Source organism: Coturnix japonica, chromosome 2 (assembly GCF_001577835.2).
Source record: "Coturnix japonica isolate 7356 chromosome 2, Coturnix japonica 2.1, whole genome shotgun sequence".
NCBI classification, from domain to species: domain Eukaryota; kingdom Metazoa; phylum Chordata; class Aves; order Galliformes; family Phasianidae; genus Coturnix; species Coturnix japonica.
The window spans coordinates 35880705-35901994 of record NC_029517.1 but is presented as its reverse complement, the minus strand read 5'-3'; the positions used below and the strand labels follow the sequence as shown (position 1 = coordinate 35901994).

The 21290-nt window shown below is 38.6% G+C and overlaps 1 protein-coding gene across 5 annotated transcripts in view; it reads right to left on the bottom strand.

Annotated features, from left to right (window-relative positions):
- RBMS3 (RNA binding motif single stranded interacting protein 3) overlaps nucleotides 1–21290 on the bottom strand; it is a 689820-nt gene that overhangs the window by 571871 nt on the left and 96659 nt on the right. For all 5 annotated transcript variants that reach the window (XM_015853914.2, XM_015853918.2, XM_015853919.2 and 2 more), the window contains exon 3: nucleotides 19247–19315. In XM_015853914.2, coding sequence (XP_015709400.1) covers nucleotides 19247–19315 — 69 coding nt within the window. The remainder of the gene's footprint in view (nucleotides 1–19246; nucleotides 19316–21290) is intronic.

Genomic DNA, 21290 nt, shown 5'->3' with positions numbered 1-21290 from the left:
GTTCTGATTGTTGCAAGAGTATCAGCAAGCACCTTTGAAGTGTTGCAAGCTGTAATTTTAACCTGTAATACATCTTTGTACAGCAGACCACAACATCCTCTTACTGGCAGATGTTTTCCTTGCACATAAGTTTTAGTCGGGAAAAAATACTCTATGAGAGAATTTTAGCAGATGAGCTACCTTATATCAGCAGACATCAACAGAGTTATAAAGCAGACAGCAGAGGGTCAGTATTTACAGCCAGCTAGATGAAGTTTAACACAGATGGTAACAGCCAGGACATCTGACATTTCAGACGACACCAAGTCCTTAAACAAATTCCATTATGCCTAGGTATGTATTGAGCTGCAGTTGTTTCAGATAACTGAGTGACCTTTCGGCCATGTGTGCTTTGATACTTAAGCAAAGCGGGCTGAATTATGGACAAAATATCAAGTCTCACTTTGAATTTTGACTCCCCTTCTCCTTTTCTTTTATATGCTTTATGGAATATAAAAAGCATGCACAATCAACCACCACCAAGCTTTCGGTACTCCATTCACCAGGATGCCAGTGGGATTTCATTCACATTCAGCAGTGCTATGTAGGGATCAGACTCAATTAAACCGCTCACGCTTTTTAGAATTCTCTATAGCTTTCCTCTAGGAGAAATATTACAATGCAATCAGACCACATCCTTACAAAGAAGGTAGCCCAGAAACAAGAATATGCCATGCTGTGTTTCTAAATTACCACAAGCAGCTGAGTAAGCAACATATTAGCTGAACAGGAAGCCAAGCATGTTTGAAAATACAATTACTGTGATGTTAATGTGTCTCTGTCTCAGGTCTAGGCTTCAGAGTTGCCTTTACAAAAGGAAAAGAGCAACTACAAAATGCAACGGTTGGAAAACTGTTATCTAAGTGTTGCTGGGGGTGGGGACAGTGTATGTTTGTTTTCGTTGTTGTCAAGATGTTTTTATAACAATTTTTTTTTACAGCCTGTCAAAACACCAAGTGAAATCCTACACGCACAAGAACTTGTTTAACGCTTTGGATTTTCCCCTGCAAAACTTCCCTCCGCAATCATCCATATACATTAGAAAGAAGTATAGAAGCTCCAAAGCATGTGTTTAATAAACTGAGAGAACACACCAAGGAGCTGGTTTGGGAGTACTTTATGATTTAATGCTTCTGCCTCCCTGTGGCTGAGAGGGGAATGGTCCTCCTCAGGACATGGTTCAACTGCATGGGCCGTCAGATTTGCAAATAGAGCTGCACTTGCTCTCCTCCATCATCATCTGAAGTACCTTACAGTTCATTTTACCTTAATTTCAATCTTAACTGAGTGAGAAACCACAAGCTGCAGGATGAAGAAGCAAGGAAAAGCTCACAAAGTTTGTGATGCCTATCCCTTCCACTCCAGCAGGCACCAAATTGCAAGGAAAGGGGAAAAAAGCTGAGCAGCATCCCACATTGCTCGTTCAGACACCTTAGCATCCTCCATCACCTTCCAAATCCCTACTTTATCTCCCTTGTCTTCCATAAACTTTGTGTGAGAATTGATAACTTTGACATAGAAAGCCATAAGCTGCCTGAAACTCAGTTTTTGTGATGCTTGCTTCTCTTCTTGCTGTATTGACACAACCACTGTACCAGTGATGGATTGTTGTCACACTGCAGCAGTGGCTGGGAGAACTGTCCAGCTCTAAATGTGAAAGCAATTATCTACAACCTAACAGAGTCTTCACTTCTGGGAAATTTAAAGAGCAAAACGGTGGCTATAGCAACTCAAAATAAAGGTCTACGTGGCCCTATCCTCCTCCAGTCATGAAGAGAAGCAGCTGGTTCAGAAAAAAGGCACAGGAAGCATTGCAAGACAGTAGTGGTGCTTCTCAAGAGTGGATTATCCCAATTTCTGATGGCTGTTGAATACACAGCTTTCAGAGTCATGAGTTTGATACCCATCATTACACTGAATATGCCTCCACAAACTTCTTTTGGCATTTTTCTTTAATCATGTTGAACTTATCCATACTTTCCCCATCCACAAAACTACACAACAGTGAAACAACCACGTCATTTATTCATTTCATATGAAAAATCTCTTCTGCTTACTACCTTACAGACTTGTAAGAAACAATGAAGAATGAGAGATAAATTCTCTACTTGCTTTTTCCTTCATAACTGTGATCCTACACACCCCTTCCCTCCTTCTAAAGCTTTCTCCAGTTAAAGAATCTTAATATTTGGTCTTTGCTGCGATAGCAAGTGTTCCCTACTCCTGAGCAAATGTAGTAGTTTCCTAATTCTACTGTATTCTCTTGAGATCAAGAAATGAATAAGAAGAAAGAAAAAGAGAAAACAAACAAACAAACCAAAACAAACAAACAAACAAAAAAACAACACACACATGTAGCTTTCAAAAAGCCAGCAGGCCTTAGTTTTGTGCAAAGACAGTGACATTAAGAGTCCTTCACCTAATGCAAGGTTGCCTTGTTTTCAGGGGGCTGACATGCCATAATTCCATGCTATCGCTCCTGAATAGGAGAAAGATTACAACCCATCTTCCTGTAGTTAACCAATGGTATTTCCTCTTCATCTTATACCCATGCTCAGAAGCATACATTTCTTTACATGGGATTTCACGTTTCCATAACTCAGACCACCTTGAACTTCTCACTGCTCCATTGAGCTTTTAGCTTACTCTGCCCAAGCCTTTTTATTTTGTTAGAACTGCATCACCTCACAGTTATTTCACACATACAAACATTTATGAGCGTACTGATCATAGGCAGAAAAAACAGTCCAAATTGCATCCCAATGGCAACCTTTTCCTAAAGCAAAAATACATTTGCAGTACCTTATTAATCCATATAAGGACCTTCCATACTGCTTTATGATGACTTAGTGAGTTTCTCCATCCTAGGCACCTTCAGTGAAGGCCTCCAAACAAACTATTTTAATTTTGAGACTGTAGTACACTGCAGGACCTGTGCCACTTCTAAACAGGGGTATATCTATTGCTTGATGGAATTCAGTTAAATGCTCCTCTTCCCAAAATATATCCCTGCATCATTTCTAAACTACAAAAGAGTTTGCTTTGTTGGCTGCAAGTTCAATATCCTGTGCTAGCATCTCCTCTGAAGATTGGCATCATATTCAACAAGTGATAAAGTATAAGCCCAGGTTGGAAGCTTGACAGTTTAGTTTTCCTATGGCTGTTAAGTTTCAGTATATTCAGGGACCAAACAGATGTAGTTCTTGAAAAAGATCACATTGAAAGTAGTATGGAAAAAATAGTGAAAGAGTCAAAAATGCTAAAGAATGCTTCATTCTTTAGCAAAGTACTTTTAGAATTTTAAAAATAGCTTTTATTCAGAGACTTACAGGCTGTATTTTCTCACTGAAGACTGACCCCCCCAAAATAAAGATCCCTGTAACTTTAAACATGAGGAGGTCTGAAGCAGTTCTGGCACAAGAACAAGCACTTAACTGTGACAAGAGAACACTCTAGTTCATGCAAACTTCCCATATTAGTCAAAAGACATGGCTTTTTGTGATTTGCTTCTGGGAAATAACCTCAAAGAAGAAACAAGGCTAAAAAGAAGTTAGAAGATGACTTCAGACTTCAAAAACAGCAATGCTTAAGATAAAGTAAGTACGTATGCATGTATGCAATTCAGTTATTTGAACAACAAACTGAAATCAAAGGATGCCAGGCTATTGTACTGTGATAAAAGACTTGGGCCTGGGTGCTAGGAAATGAAAACAAGTAGCCAAAGGGCATGGAAAGCCTTTCATTCTGCATTAGCTGTTTAAGGTGGCCTAAATAGCAAGCTTAACACTATTTTCACTTAATTTTTTATATTACTTTTCCAAAACAAGCGTTTTGGCACAACAGCCCTAGATAAATATCAACATGGAGAAAATAATACAAACATCAGATGACAAGCCAGCTCAGACACTGCTTCACTGTCAACGCTTTGACAATACATAGTTACTGGATACTAGCATCATCCTACTCTGCGGAACGGGGAACATGCATGATTAGAGCTCAGAGCTAATGCATTTATTTTACCAAACAGTAAACAAAAGCTAGGATTTACATATTCTCAGGCCTGAAGAAGCACAAGAGCTCACAAACAACTCCTGCAATGTCCTTTCCTGTCCAATTTGTGCTTTTAATTGCTACCATCAAATTCTGACAGCATGCTTCACTCAGTAAGCTAGACAAACTTGTTATTCTGAAGTATGTAGGATAGTGTGTAGGGGTGTACTACACTCTGAGGGAGGTAATTCTGTTGTAGTTTCATTTTCCAAAGGGATCCAGATGAACGTTGCTGGAGTACTGCACAGGCTGTCCTACTAAAAGGACTATAGAGTCTTCAGATTTTCCCTTGTATGGTCTATCTTCTGTACCATACACCCAGATTTCTACTGAGATCACAACATCATCTGCTTATGTATTTCATCTAGTGCCCCTAAGATCTACTTCAATTGTTTGTTGGAGTCTTCCTGAATTATGTTGTTTTATTCTCCTTAAGTGTAGATCTTCTGCTGTAGGTCCTCAAACAAAGTGTGTGCAATGTTGATTAAAGTCCTGACTGTATTCCATGCAAGATTCAGTATATCCCTCTTCAAAGGATACATGTAGAGCCTGATCCCTAAGCAGGATAAGCAAGCATGGCATTGTAGGAGATGATGGAGCTCATTTGTCCTAAGCGGATTAGAGCTTTGCTTGATCTCTGGAGACCCATCCAAAAGTCACTTATAGCCAGACATGGATATAGAGGTACACTGTACAATGCTGCTTGCTGCTTCTGCTGCACATGAAAGCAGAGTAAAAGTAAACTCTGTGTACCTTAAGTCAAGATAGATACATTGCCATGCTTTGTCAAATTATCATTTTCTTCCCAATGTTCTGGAGGGGTACATTAGAAACCTAACCAATATTTGGGCTTTTCCTTACAGAATCATAAAAATGCTCAGATTGGAAAAGACCTTCAAGATCATCAAGTCCAACCACAACCCAACCATGCTACCCTACCTCTAATAACCTACTGCTAAACCATGTCCATAAGCCTGCCCCAAGACAGTTTTTAAACACATCCAGGGATGGTGACTCCACCACCTCCCTGAGGAGCCTATTCCAATACTTAACCACCCATTCTGTAAAGAAGTTTTTCCTGATATCCAACCCAAACCTCCCCAGCACAACTTGAGGCCATTTCCCCTTATCCCGTCACCCATCACCAGTGAGAAGAGAGCAGCCCCACTCTCGCTGCAGTCACCTTTCAGATATTTGAAGAGAGCAATAAGGTCTCCCCTCAGCCTCCTCTTCCCCAGACTAAACAGCCCCAGTTCCTTTAGTCATTCCTCATAGGGCATATTCTCCAAGCAAATTGCAAGCCTTGTAGCCCTTCTTTGGACCTGCGCCAGCACCTCAACGTACTTTCTGTATTGAGGTGTCCAAAACTAAACACAGTACTTCTTAATTTTACAACTATACAATTAAAAGCTGCATTTCAACCTGTGCATATGGTACAGGATTCAAGTAAAAGAAACACCACCAATTATTTTCCATTTGGGTGCCATTCACACCTACTAGAAAAGAACCCAACTGAACTATTCATTTTGCTGGAGTGACAGCGTTCATCACAACGTTTTCTCCCTACTAAAGCCTACAGGATTTCTAGTTTCACTACATCAGCCTTTTCAAAAGCTTGTCTTGTATTCCTTCTTAATTTATGAAGACTTAATTCCAGTTAATATGCCTATGCAGATTTTCCTCCACCATGCTAATAATCTTATTTCGCATCCACCATTCCTGAAACAAGAAATAGTGGATTTATGACAAAGTCTACAAAAAGCTTACATAGAATTACCTACATTATCTCCACTTCAGCTTTTAATTTTCTTTTTTTTTTCTTTTTTTTCTTTTTCTTTTTTTTCCCTCCTTAGAACAGGGTGTTTTATTTAGACTTGAATTAGAGACCTGGCCCAATACTATTGCAAGTTACTTGTAGGACCTTGGCTTTTTAAACAATCCTCTCTCCCCAGCATGCAAAACATCACTACTTATTAAAATAATACCATTTAAATCCTGTGGACCTTTTTACAGATAACAGGACAGTCACTCTGCAGTATATTCTTCACAGCAGAACAGTGGGGTTCTAGAAATCACAGATCTTCCTAAATTATTCAGCAGAATACCACACTAATGAAAGCATAGCCTAATGCCAGATTTATTGAGTTTGGGGGAGATAAGTGGTTTCTGCCATGAAAACATCAAGGTTTCTCAGAAACACATCTCCAGATTAAAGATGATCAACAGGATGACATGGAAACTCCAGATACACTGGGAGAAAAATCACTCTCAACCTGCATGCACCTGAGCTCCCCTGGGTTGACCCTGCCTTCCCACCGGGCTCTCAATCACTAGTTCAAGCCATGACAGCACCACAATATATGGATGGAAAACTATTAGAGAGCATCCAAAGGAGGACTAAGACAATATAGGATCCAGAGGGCAAAACTTAACTTATGATACCTGTCTGAAGTCACATGGTTTGTTCAGCCCAAAAAGGAGACCTCATCACAGCTTACAGCCCTTCAAAAAGTGGGAGGGAGGAGCAGGCACTGATCTCTCTGATGACAGTGACAGGGCTCAAAGAAACAACATGCAGATGGGCCAGGAGAGGGTCAGGAGGGAACTAGGGAAGGACTCATCACAGGAAGGTGGTGGGCACTGCCCCAAGTTCTTGGAGTTCAAGTATCAATTGGACAGTACCCTTAGACATAGCATTTGAATTTTGGGTTGTCCTGTGTGGAGACAGGAACTGGACTCCAAGGAAGGTATACTTGTAGAGCTCTTCCAGGTCAGGATATTCCGTGATTCTAAGATATTAACTCAAGAGACAAATAATCTATACCTTGAAACACGAGGATCAGTAGGCATTCTAGCACAACAATTTTACTTTTATTCAGTGGCTGTTTGAGCCTATGTAGAATCTCATTGTGGATACTAGAACTCAGAAATTGTTGAGGTAAAACTGCAATACTGAGATCTCTAATTAAGGAAAGACTCATTTTCAAACCAACTCCAAAATGTAGGAAAAGATCCTCTATAAATAGCCCACATCCAAAAAAACAACCCAGGCCAAAGATACCAAAGTTGAATGTAGAATCTCTTCACTGACAGAGTTAACATAAATTGTATCAGTGGAGGAGCTGGTCCTTATGTTCAAGAGGTATTTTTCCATCAGAATTTTTTATGATTCATACAAAGATTGAAATTTCACTGCTATAGGGTACATACATTTTAAATTATACTATATAAAGATAATCTAAAGTTACCATGACAGTTGAAGCAAAATGCCTTGCCATTCCTCATTATAAAGCAAAATTTATCTTTATAATCAAATTAGATTTTCCAACTATTCCCAAAATTTAGCCTGCAGACTGTTTGTCAGTCCACTAATTGTTTCCTCCAGATTTGTAAGGCTAATTATCAAATAGAATTATCATCATTTTGGTCATTGAAACAATCCACACATCTTCATACTCTTTCCCATGAAAGATGGTCAGCTGAATGTGAGCCAGAAGTGTGCCCAGGTGGCCAAGAGGGCCAATGGCATCCTGGCTTGTATCAAAAACGAAGTGGCGAGCAGGACTAGGGAAGTCATCCTGTCCCTGTACTTGGCACTGGTGAGTACTGTGTTCAGTTTTGGGCACCTCAGTCCAAAAAAGACATGGAGGTACTAGAGCAGGTCCAGAGAAGGGCAACGAGGCTTGTGAAGGGCTTGGAGAATATGCCCTACAAGGAGAGGCTGAGGAAGCTGGGGCTGTTTAGTCTGGGGAACAGGAGGCTGAGGGGAGACCTTATTGCTCTTTTCCAATATCTGAAGGGCGCTTACAGTAAGAGCGGGGCAGGTCTCTTCTCACTGGTGACAGGACGAGGGGAAACAGCCTCAAGTTGTGCCAAGGTAAGTTTAGGTTGGACGTTACGAAACACTTCTTTACAGAAAGGGTAGTTAAACACTGGAATAGGCTCCCCAGAGAGGTGGTTGAGTCACAATCTCTGGATGTGTTTAAGAGCTGTTTGGATGTGATGCTCAGAGATATGATTTAGCAGAGGGTTGTTAGAGTTAGGGTACTATGGTTAGGCTGTGGTTGGACTTGATGATCTTTGAGGTCTTTTCCAACCTGGGCAATTCTATGATTCTATGATAGGAAAGGTGAAAAATTTTGCAAAACATTTTGTCTGAAACTTACTTAGAAAAGGCAAACAAATCTATGCCATGAGCCCTAATTTGATAGCGTTTCTTAGCCATCTCCACAAACTAATCTTGGATCTGTCCTTGGACACAGCTCAACAACAGCTGTTTCTCATCTGAAGGTTAACCATACTCCTCAGTTTGTGTTTACTCTGGAAAATGATCAACACTGTTGTTAGAATGGCTGATGGTAGATCCAGAGGTGGTCTCTTGGTTGCACTTCCTTTCCAGGTTTAAGGCTTCAGGACTATGAAAAATGAGAGGTACTAAGAACAGAGTCCACCACCTGTTACTTTCAACTAATAGGACAAAAGGGCAAAAGTCACCTAAAAATAACTTAAACCCTTTTGCTTCCACCTATCTTCCAAAAACATTTGCAATCTGAAGGAAGCAGGAAAAAAGCAGTAGTATACACAGGCTTCAACTTATCATGCTAATCATATTTTGCATCAAATTAATTGCATTAGCCAGCAAGCAGCATTTAAAAAGAAGAAAATCCTCTATGAACTGTTCATTCCAAGAACAATTAAATTGAAAGTAAGTAAGATCAAGTTGAATTACTAACAATTGTCAAAATCCCATCTGCTGGCAGCTTTTATCTTTTTAGATGTCACAGCAAAGTCAAAATCAAGAAATCTACATTTCAAAATATATTTTATTAAATGTGTCAATTGATAAGGTGAAATGTTAGCCTGTAAAATTCTTCACTAATCTTTGTTTGAAGTCAGCGTGGGCATATCAGGGATACAATGACAGTGTAATGCAAAGACCCTACCGTGAAGTCACGTGGCATTTGAAATTATATTGTCGGTAACTTACCTGACCTGCCATGAACTTTAAGAAAAGTCAGGAATAGCATAACAGGTATAGTACAAAATTAATCCTCCTCAAGAGAAGTTTCAAATTCAATTTGAATTTTCTTAGAGTTAACAGTGTAGCTGTGTAAAAAACACAACTAACAAAGCCTGTTGGTGAGCGTAAACATCTCTTGTAGATATTTGACTTGAACTGAGTTATTCCTTAGGCTCCAGTATGAGCTCATCCCTTAACCTGAAAATCTGCGCTGGGAAGAAAGCTTAGCCTCATTCCTGAAAGAGCACACACACCAACTACTAAGACTTCTACCTTAGTGCTAGGAAATCCATAGCATCATTTTTCCTCAGAAGTTGCTAGGCATCTAATAAGGGGAGGTTTTAGCTTTTATGTGACATAACTATCTTCTACTTCGCTCTTACAGTCTATATAGAAACTTGTGCCCTTTCCTTGCTTCACCAAATTTGGTCAAAATAGGCCAAGCAATATGTGAGCATTCAAGATTCACAAAGGGAACATCAATAAACATAGTCTGCTGAGATAAAAATAGTTAAAAAGTTCTGGAAAGAACATTCCAGGGAGTTCTCAGGTTTGAAGTATTAGTTTCTGGAAGAGTTAGGACAACTTCTGGTGGCAATATGAACATGACACAGGGAAAATTTTGACTTTATTAATTTTAAATGAAGTTTCTGTAGAACCCTACTGGTTTCAGTCTCTTTAAATGTTACAAAATTCTACCAGGTTAAAAAAAAAATGCTCTGAGTGACAAGTATAACTGACAGACACATTTCTGGAAGCTTTATGTATCCAGAAGTCATCACAAATGCTATTACTTTCCCTCAACACAACATATAGTTCACTTTGCAAACTGCAGCAAACCAAGCATTCATTTAGCATAACTAGTTATATGTACACAGCTAAATAAATAACTTTATTTCTGATGACAAATATAATTACCTAATAAGTAAATAGAATAACAGGCTATATAGTCTATGGAAAAAAAAAAAAAAAAGTCCTATTATGACAGTTCTGTAGAAATATCTTTTTAAACAAAGCCTTTTTTATATGCTCGCTTTAAGATCAATCAGGTTATACTTGCAGTCCTTAGAACCTCAGCTTAAAAGCCTAACAAAATACCAAAGGTATCTTAGAACTTGACTAACAATAAGCAGGAAACTATTATATTTTCCTCCAACATCTGAAGAGAAAAAAAAAAAATACAATACTGTACCTACAAAGAGTCCTCATCAGGTTCAGTCATTATGGAAACACATTTCAGGTATAAATAACATAAATAGAATAAATTTTCAACATTTGAATAATTGGATGACTATTAAGATAGCACACATACAGGAAATACATGCATATACTAGGGCATTATAATGCCGTGATGTGACGGAAAGTACAGCAATAATAGTGGGGTGGCAAAGTCCTAGGCTGTAGCAAATGAGAACAAGCTCAAACACAGCAATTGTAGATACAGAAACTAAGAAAGAAAATCTGCTTATTTTTGGAAGACCTCAGGTAGGTAGAGATCTTCAGTGAGACACCCTTGCCAACCTGCCAACCCTTAAATGAGGTCTGGGAAGGGATGGATACTGGCTCCATCTGTTCCAGTCACTCAGGTGCATAGCTTCCATAGCTTGCACCTGAGTTCCTCTGGGTTGGCCCTGCCTTTCCACCAGATGCTCTGTCACTGGTTCAAGCTGTGACTTAGCATTTCCACTACAGGTGTGGAGAGTGAAAAATTAGTGAACAGAACTGTTAGGCAAAGAGGGACATTTTTTTTTCTTTAAATGTAAGAATACAAATAATATTTTAGATTAAAAAATGTTGAAAAAATTAATTAGTTTACTAAGATTCAGGTTCCTAACTCCTGCAAAGCACCAACTCTCCAGACTGGAACTGCAATACTAGATTCATGTAGCTGTTGTATAATGTAATCTAATGCCTAAATCTCATGTCATTAGAGTTTTATATTCATGTCCATATGTGAACATCTGTGAGCATACACACGCATTAAAGTAATCCACAGATATGTTTCGAGGCACGAGTTATGTAGACTGCAGAGGACAGTTAACTCATATTTTGTCATTTGCACCAACCCCTGAGCCTCTTGCTTTCAAACAAGTTTTTATTTATTTCCAAAGAGAAACAACAACTAACAGTACTGCATGATGAAGGCAACTGATGCCATCAGATAGACTCAAGTATTTCTCCATAAGCAGTATAAGGAAGATTGGAAGAAGACTTTACCTACTGCTATTTTTAGTCCTGCAAGTGGAGGTGCTCATCCCACTTGCAGTTTACATTACATTCAGCCGGCTGGTTGGTGATTTTGCCAATCCAACGAGTATCATAGTTATATGAGCAAACTTTGAAAAATGCCAGATGTATCACATGTATTCATTCATTCCACCACTAGAAAACAGTTTCCTTTGAGTTCCCTGCTTCTTATTTTACTTATGAACTCCTCAGCTTTTCAAAGCTATGTTTACATTGTACTCTGCTTGACTGAGTACAACTACTTCTGCTGTCATTTGGCAGAATTATCTTCATACAATAGAAATAGCTTATGCATCTGGCTGCAGCTATGCATTTGACTGAGTAGCTATCAGTGTGCTAAAGTCTCTTGTTACCTGCACAGGAGTCAGAAATGAACAGGTCTGCCCTGCCCTTGGCAGTGACCTTGATAAAGTTGCAGCTGTGGATCCTAACTTAAAAGCAGACTCCACTTCAGGAAACAGCTGTCAGTTTTAGCCTTCCTTATCAGAAGGCTTACTCAAAGCATCATACCAGAAGCAGTGGCCCACAGATTGAACTGAGGAAGCCTCAAACTTTAGAATCAATCATTTAGTTTCCAGAGAGCAGAAAGGAGTGAGCAATCTTTAACAAAGAAATGGCAAAGTGCTATGAGGGGTGAAACAAGAAAACCAGTAACCATTAGTTTGCACTGCACTTGAGTTGGCTGCCTACTATTTAAGTCAGTCTTTATTAATAGACAAAACAGCACAAAGTTGTGATTTACATTAGCAACGAATATATTATGTATAACAGCAAACTTGGAATACTGATCAGACATTGATATTTTTCCTCCCAAAATCTTTCAGCAAACTTAGGAATGTGCTAGTTTATTTAAACTTTGTGCTTCCCAATAAGGTTTTAACTATCTACACTTCTTTCCACAAGCTTTCAAATCAAACTGAGTTTCTATGAATCATTTAGTACATTTAGCCAGTCTCTCATAATTTGTAAAGAAATCCCAAAAAGGAATTCATTTTCCTTAATTCTATGTATCATTTTATGAGCTTACCCAAAGACCATTTAATAAGAACAAACAACTATAACAAAAAGAAAGACCAAAGTGCTATGAGAACTGGCCTCAATTGTTGTAAACTTGTTATAATATATGGCATAGAGGTATGTGTACTTTTGAGAAGATATATGACAAGGAAGTATTCAGGGATTTTATACTCACAATTTATTGCAAGACTGACAAATTTCCCTCACTAACTCTGAATAAACACACTAAATTTTGCTACAGTTCTTCTGGTTACATGCCAAGCGCCAGGAGGCAGTAACATATTTCTGTGGCTTGGGTTATCTTGCCAGCTTTGGGAAAACTGCCATACATCTCATCTGACCTTTATAATAAGGTTTAACCATAGTAGTTGGACCAAGTTGTTCTCAGTAAGATGAACAGACTGGCACAGCTGAAGCCTAGGTCAATGGCGACGAAATGTTGTTGCCACCTGACAGCTGTTCAGTGACTTCTGTGAAACTTGTTGGTGTTCTCAGTACATTTTTAGTGGATAGGCACTTAACCTAATGTTTACTGCGAGAGTTTGCAGTGCTCAGCAGAAAGGCAAATGACTGAGTCATCAGACAGTGATGTTCTCAACAATGATTTTTTTTTTCCAAGTCATACTTGAGGCACCAAAAGATGAAGAACAAACATATTAACAAGGGAGATATGGAACAGTTGACTACAAGAATTTTCATAGTATAGGTAATCAGGTATCATCCATCAGTCAAGAAAAATCACTTTGCAGAAGGGATCTTCGGAGCCATTGCATGCTTCAATAGCCTTTGTGTTCAAGTAACATGACAAGTGCCATAAACTCACCCATTTCCCTGCTCTAATAAATGAGCTCCTCTTATTTCTGATACAAGCAGGCTGCAACAATCCCAATTACTATTATTATTGCTGCTTGAACCATTCAAGCTGCTACCAACAGCCATAGCCAGCATGGCTTCTGAAAACTCCATAATAAACACTCTACTCCTGTACCGAGTGATTGAGCATAAAATTCATTTTGGACTCACATACTGAGGAAAAAGCTACTGAACTAATGTCTCCATATAATTATCTTCTTATCAGACTGAATATTGAGAAAGATTTCTTCACCAGAGCATGGTCAAGCACTGTAACAGGCTCCCCTGTGTAGTGGTTACAGCCTCAAGCTGTCAGAGTTGAAGAAGAATTTTTACAATGCTCTCATGCATTTGAACTTTGGATATTCAGTGTGGAGCCAGGAGTTGAACTTCATGATCCTTGTCGGTCCCTTCCAGCTGGGGTTTTCTACAATTACCATCAAGAAGTTACTGCTCCAACCTATGCAGAAAGAATACCAGGCTAAAACCAAGTGAAAGGGAAGAGAAAGGGAAAACAGGAAAGACTGGCACCAATAATGAAAAGCAAGCAGGAAAGACAGAAGTTTTATATACTGAAGTCTCAGATCTGAAATACAATGAAGCAGCTACCATAGTAAGTTGAAATATATGTTCCTCCTTCCAGATTGTGATTTCTATTGTCTTAGTAATGAAGAAACTGTACAACAAATTACCACATTCTATGACAAAAGAATTAGCCCATTTTAAATTCAGATCCTACACTGAATGGTTATCATCAACCCTGCCTGTTCCAAGCTCCAAGAAAGCTGCTAACCACTAAAATGTACTACTTACCTCTGTGTTTAAAGAGCAGGATATTAAAGAAAAAACACATTCTGATCTTAATTAAGGTACTGATGCTGAGTTCAGCAAGGGACAAAACTTTGACTCTCTACAAGAAAGCAAGAAGCTTGTGTTGCCAACACCAGCAAGCCAGAGCAGTAACTCTGAAAGAAAATCAGCAGAGAAGCCAGACAGGGTAACGTTATGGAAGTTTGACTGAAAATGCTCCAGTCCCTTGGCCCATTGGACATGATTTTATTTCTTGTATTTTTGCTTCATTAGCTCAAACTAATGTTTTGCTAATAGAGTTGGGATGGGGAAAAATGCTGAAGTGTTCTATATTATTTTTAAATGGCATTTAAGGTGCCAATTTTTCTGCAGGCTCATTTAGCACATAGCACTAAAAAAAAAGCCCACCCTATTTGTATAATTTTAGAAAGTGAGTTAATCTAACCATCTCTATATTCTATCAATCCTTGTGCAAGAGAACTATACTATTGTCCTGAAAGTGCCAGCTAACAGTGGGGACTAAGCGACTGGTCTCTTTACACTGACTCACATGCTCACAAGCAAGAAGAAATTCTCCTTCATTCAGAGGGAAGATATTACTGTTAAAACTGCTTCTAGGTATAGCTGAGCTCCAATACTGTGTGCCTTGTGTCACACTCTGCCTGTACACCTCCGGATCATACATAGATACAGCATCACTATGAGGCACTGTGCTGCAGCTGCCAACTTACCCAGCAAAAGCAATTTCACATTAGATATTAGGCATGATGACATGACTAAGTTCCACTTTCTCCTTCATTTTCATCAGCAGTAAGCAGAAATGGTCTTTAGAGTACCACATAAAGACTAAACTAACTTCAGAGTTTTTTCCCAAAATTGCTACAGAATTCTTCATACATCAAGAGACATCAGTAGCCAAGAAAGGCAGCATAGGTAATATTAGCTCATTAGTGTACATTTGTATCTTCTCCTTGATTCCATCCCTCAAGCAATTTTAATGCATTTGGAGCCAGTAAGGTCTAACTCAGCTCCTTGGACACCAGTTCAGAATTTGACATTCAGTTTGGCTTCCCTGCTCACTCTCAATCCTCTAATTAAATAGATTAATTCCTTGGCTTCAAAAAGATCAACCTTTTAGACTACTGGCTTCTTATTCTGACATTGAGAAAGTGGAGTGCTTGAAAAAAGCTAGCTTGAAGATGGTAGTAATGTGTCTTTCCCAGGGCAGTCAGAAGGAACTTCTTAATCAAGTTTTAAGGATGCCTCCCCTGCAGCACAACACTTTCCCAGGCTCAAGGGGTAGGATAAAAAAAAAATCTGAACCGTTTCACATCAAAAAACCCAAGCACACAAATTCCATGTGCCCATGAGAGTGATGAGTTAATAGGAACTTCTTATTAAAAACTTTCCCCAGATAGTATTTGATTCAGATAAACATACTTCAGCTCATCCAATACAAAATATAAGCTTCTCTAGGTAGTACAAAGTAGAATAATTCAGTAAAAAAATGGGTTGTTTTCAGAAACTCATTGACCCCACCTGTGGAACCCTTTCAGATCTCCCACCCAATGGGCCTTCAAACTTCACACAGACAGAGGAAATGAAAAAAAGAAAGCTTGGAGGAGGAAAAGAGGAAATTCAATTTAACTTTAACATTTCTTAGATGCATCAAAGGTCCAAGTCATGTAGCTCTATTAGATTTCTGTGTGAATTCTTGTACAATATGTGGAAAAGCCTTCATTGACTGCACTGCATGAGGCTGTAGAAAATGTAGACAATATGAACTTTAATCTTTCTTCAAAATCCAACTTTGAAAAATGTTTATGAAAACTATTTATAGATTCTGGCAAGATGCAAGGCTGAATATGAATCTCTGATCCAATACAAATATTTTGCCACTTTCAGATCATGAGAGTGCACCGTAGTATTGAGGCCTCCCAAACTGAACCACAGCATGTCTTCACATCTTCCCAGTTGGTACTGGCATTTGTAATATCTGTGAGGCATAAGCTTCCTAAACCCAAAACACAGAAGACAAAAAGCTTACAATTAACAAGGATGTAAAAGAGAAGATTAGAGTGTGAATGGCAAAGGAAGGTGAGATTAAAAGATTCAGGGTACAACACAGGTGGAGGAGAATTACTACAGGCATGATTTAACACATTACAACATTTTTCCCCCTGCAGATCATGGATGGTCTAGACATCCTTTCAAAGAACATTCCTGGTAGTTAATCCTTCAGCTCTACTAGGGATCTGACAGGGTTGTAATGCTACAAACAATCTTTATTACATACTTATCTTTTCCCTCCCACCTCAAAAGGAAATCAAGTGTGTAGAGTGTAAAGTGCATTTCATATGATTTGTTAGGATCATCTCCTCCTGACTTAGGAATGCATCTCCAATTAAGCTTAATAACCAATTAAAACATGCAGAAAGAGGGGAACCATCATTACCATTTCAGTCTTGTGCATGCCAGTAGAACTCCATGCATACATACTGCTAATGTGACACTTGTCTTTTTGAATGTGTTTCAGGAGATTTAAAAATCAACATCACGTGCACTTTTCCCTGTTCACTTTGTAACCCCGTAGGATAATGTATACAATTGCCAGTAAAACAAATTAACATTTTCCGCACATTCTTCATCTCCTCCTGACCAAAAATGAAAATTTGAAGCTCAGGAAGAGAGAGGAAAAAAGCTCACGGAAATCTCAGCACACAGAAAGAGCACCGTTATATAGATGGGACAAAGAAGATTGTTACAGTTCCCAGAGAAAAATATTAAGAAAACTGTTCAGAATGATGAAACAGGTAATGAACGCCATGAAGCATTAGCCATCTTTCTCATCCCTATTTGAATATAAATGAAATTCATCATCTCTCTGGCTTTAGTTTTCAAGATCAAGACTCAACTTATTGGAAGCTTTCCCTCTTTCAGCATATATAAATTTATTATTAAAAAAAAAAGAAAAGAAAAAGAAAAAAAAGAAACAGCAGCAGCAAAGGTAGAAAGACATTGGAAAGGAGTAAAAGTAGAAATTTGGGGAAAGCAACTTCAACATCATCAGTACTGAACAAACCCAAGTTTTGAAAGAGGAGGCTACTTTAGTGGAAACATATTATCCTACATTTAAAGTCAGTCATTTGCTTGTCTGTAGTCAAGATAGGGTTGGCTTTGAGAAAACAAAAACACTAAATAGCAAGCTTTTATGAAAAAAAAAAAAAAAATTACAGTATTTAGTGAATGTCAGGAAACAATAACAATCTTCTGTCTTTGGTTTCAGATTACAACAAGTTCCTCTGCACATTTCTTAGAATCATAGAGTTGTTTCAGTTGGAAGAAACCTTAAAAAACATATGCATGGTTCCAACCTTCTACCACAGGTAGGGTTGCCATCCACCAGATCACACTGCCCACAGCCACATCCAACCAGGCCTTGAATGCTGCCAGGGAAAGAGCATTCACATCTTCTCTGGGTAGCCTGTGCTAGTGCCTCACCATCCTCTGAGTAAAAACAATTCTTCCTAACATCTAAACTAAGTCTCCCCTCTTCTAGTTCAAAGCCATTCCATCTTACCATTATCACATTATATAAAAAGTCATCCCTCTCCTGCTTATAAGCTCCCTTTAAGTATCGGAAAGTCCCAATAAAGTCTCTCAAGAGCTTTCTCTTCTCCAGGCTAAACATACCTATCTCCCTCAAATTTTCTTCATAGGGGAGGTTCTCAAGCCCTCTGACCAACTCTGCAGCCCTCCTCTGGACCTGCTCCAACAGCTCCTTATCTTTCTTGTGTTGGGGCCCCTAGGTCTGGACAGAGTATTCCAAATGGGGCTTCACGAGGGCAGAGCAGGATGAGTCAATCCCCTTCTCTCTCTGCTGGCCACCCCTCTTTTGACACAGCCCAGGAAATAGCTGACCTTCCAGACTTCAAGTGTACAAATTCACAACTTATTTGTTCTAAGTAGTGGAAAATTATCTAGTGAAGAAAGGTACATGGGAAAACATGACTTCACACATTACCAGTATCCAGCTATCCATTGCTGGTAGAGTGTAAGAGAGAGTTGACCCATGGTACAGGCACTTGGGCTGGCCTCCCCTGCCAGCAGCTAACCATTATCACAACCATTTTCCAAACTTCATTTTCATACAAATACACATGTCCTTTTGCTCAGGTGACCTACTGTATCTGCTTTCCAGCCTCCACTTTTGAACTCAACTATTATCTAACATTTCATGGAGAAATTCGCTAGAGGTATGGGATAGGTTCCATTCCATCATTAAGATCACAAATCTTTATTCTGGCTCCCTTTTTGTCTATGTTTTGGGCTACACAATGCGTTTAATTATGTCATTCTTTTTTACTACTGTGTCCTCTTTTATGCACACAGAATAAATTATGCCTTCCCATCCAGATAACATGCAAACAAAGAAACAAACAAAAAAACCAGAGACTTCCAAAGACTGTAACTACAGCTGCCTCTTTGCCTCCACCTTTCAGCCACTAACAGTAACACAGTCTTCTAGAGGCAAAGGTTCTAATCCATCCTTTCATTTCCAGGTCATTGTTCTGGTTACTAATTTATGTAGGTCTCTAGCCAACCAAACGCATTTAATATTAGCAGACAAGACATTCTTTTATTGAACACAAAATTCTTCGATTCTCCGTATGCAAATATCATGCTTCACACAAACTATATTCCACAGAAGATACACTTCAAAAGTTTGCCATCTAATCCCCACATTCAGACCTTTGGGCCAATCTTCCCTCTTTCCCAGAAATAACCATTACCAAAACTTTTCTAGAGAAAATATGAGACAGGTCCTAATCCATAATCAGTTTCTCCAGATGTTCTTCATCTATCTTAGTCTAGACCTTGAGTCATGTAAATGCATTTGATATTAGCAGGCTGGAGATCCAGTTAATGCAAAGGTAATGTATTCTGGGCCCCCCATCCAAATACCATGATTAACACAAGCCATTTTCCACATAAATGCTTTAGAGTAGTCATGGCTGTACAAAGCCTCTTTGTAAGCATCAATTGCATCTAACAGTTTGCCATAGAATGTCCTGTAACCATCTCAAATCAGCATGACCTACACATGGATAAACACAGATACATAATTCTCCCAGACTCCTCAAAGATTCATTTTAAGAGGAAGCATGTGTCAACCAGAGCTTCATATCCTTTTTGACAAGGACAAATTACCTGATGGGGCTGTGAACTGGACCATCTGCTGTAGGAAGGAGCACTTGAAGTCTTGTTGGCTGTAGTTCTCTGCAAAATAAAAGATTGATATCTCAAATATTCACCAACATGTACAATGGCCTTAAGTTTCTACCATGTAAACTACCACAGTAAAAAACAAACAAACAAAACCTCAAAAAACCATAAATATGATACAGTAAATCAGAAGTGAAAGAAGTTTGCTTGATTTGCTACCAATGCCCTTTAGCCTTGTACCTCAGAATTACAATTTTCACATCAACTTCTGCATGTCACCTAGACTGCAAATTTGATGCCAGGCCCTAACATAAACCTGGGCTGCAAAGCGCTGCCTTTCAACCAAGTAATTCATTCAGCTTTAAGCAAACATGCTCTAAATTCTAATTGATTTCAGAAACTTATCATTAAAGTGGTTTGTCTGCTTGCTTTGAGAAGTTACATCTTTACTTTTCCCCAAATTCAATAGTGAAGTTTCATTCCAGACTTCACACAAGTTATATGGAAGCTATTTTTAACTCACAGAAAATGAAGCAAATGTGTTCTTTCAGTATCCCTCCACCTCACTCAGAAGAGAAACTTTGATATTTTAAAGTGTTATAAAATATTCTAGTTACTTACAAACCTTTCTTATAAGAAAAGTAGTCTTTATGATTAATCCCAATATTTCTTTCCTCCATGTCGCTATACTTTCTGAAAGCACAAATAAAAATGCCATGGACTTTTATATTCATATTTTGTGCGTCATCTACAGACCTTATAATCAAACTGCATTTGACAGCACAGAAGAATCAAAGCAATATGAGAGCTAACAGAATACCAGTGGTGATTTTAATTTGTTATCCACAGTTTCTAGACTATGAGCTTCTACATAATTTACTCCTGGTTTATGTTGGAACTTAGCCTGACACAGAGCTCACCTAAATCTAATCCACATCAACAAGCATCTTTAGTGCTAAAAACAATCAAGAAAATAACCTACCTATTCACGAGATTTGCACTCACATGGGCTATCTGAACAGGGGATGCTGGCTTATAAGCACACTAGGTCAACAAGAAGATGATAATATGACAATAAGGGGTCATTCAGATTTGAACCACATGGATAAATGATACTTTTAAAAAGACAATCCATTTAAAATTTATTTGGCAATGTAGAATATTTTTTGTAGTATGAAAAGAAATAGCATATGGCTTTTAACACTAAAGGATATAGAACATTTCTATGCCAGTTATAACCACTAGGGTTTTTACATCATTGCTTATTCTAGAACTGGCATGTCACTCCTGCTAATGAGAAACAGCCACTGCTGTAATTGTGCTTTTGTATTGGTCTATCACAAAACAGTTATTTTACAAGTTTAATTATTAGCATTACTGTACAGTGTATTTAACTTCTAACAGACACCCTTAGAAGGATAAGCATTTTTAATGAGCAGTTATACCCCGCAACAGAATATCCCTTTTGATAAAAACTTCAGAAGAGAAAATGCACACAATGTTGATTTCAGCTTTATGAGAATTTATGAAAACTATCTTCTTCTGCTTCAGAAGTAAGATTGGTGAATCCATGAATAATAAGTTAAGTAACAAGATAGCTGAAATTTTTCAGTTTCAAGGACATCCCCAAGAAAGATATCCCACAGAGAAACTGTATCATAGTATTACAAAGAAATAGAAGAACCCTTTCCAGGCTAGGAAGCAGATGCATACCTTAAAGACAAGGGCACTGGATCTTTTTTTTTCTACCTTTGCAAACAAGAAAGGACATGAGCCTCAGAAGTTGTTAGATGTTAACCCCTACCCTCCCATTTGATTAAGAGGCAAGCTCTTAAAAATACCTATAAAAGCAGTAGTATAAAAGATTCAATCATCTCAGCACTTATTCCCTCTCTGCCTAAGCTTGCTTTCCTTGCCTCTCCACCACTATCCTTTGCATGACCTAAAGCAAAGAAAAAAACCTAAGTTATAGCAAAAAGGCATGCAGTTCCATTCCATCCCATCCCCTTGTCCCCAACTACTCCCTCCC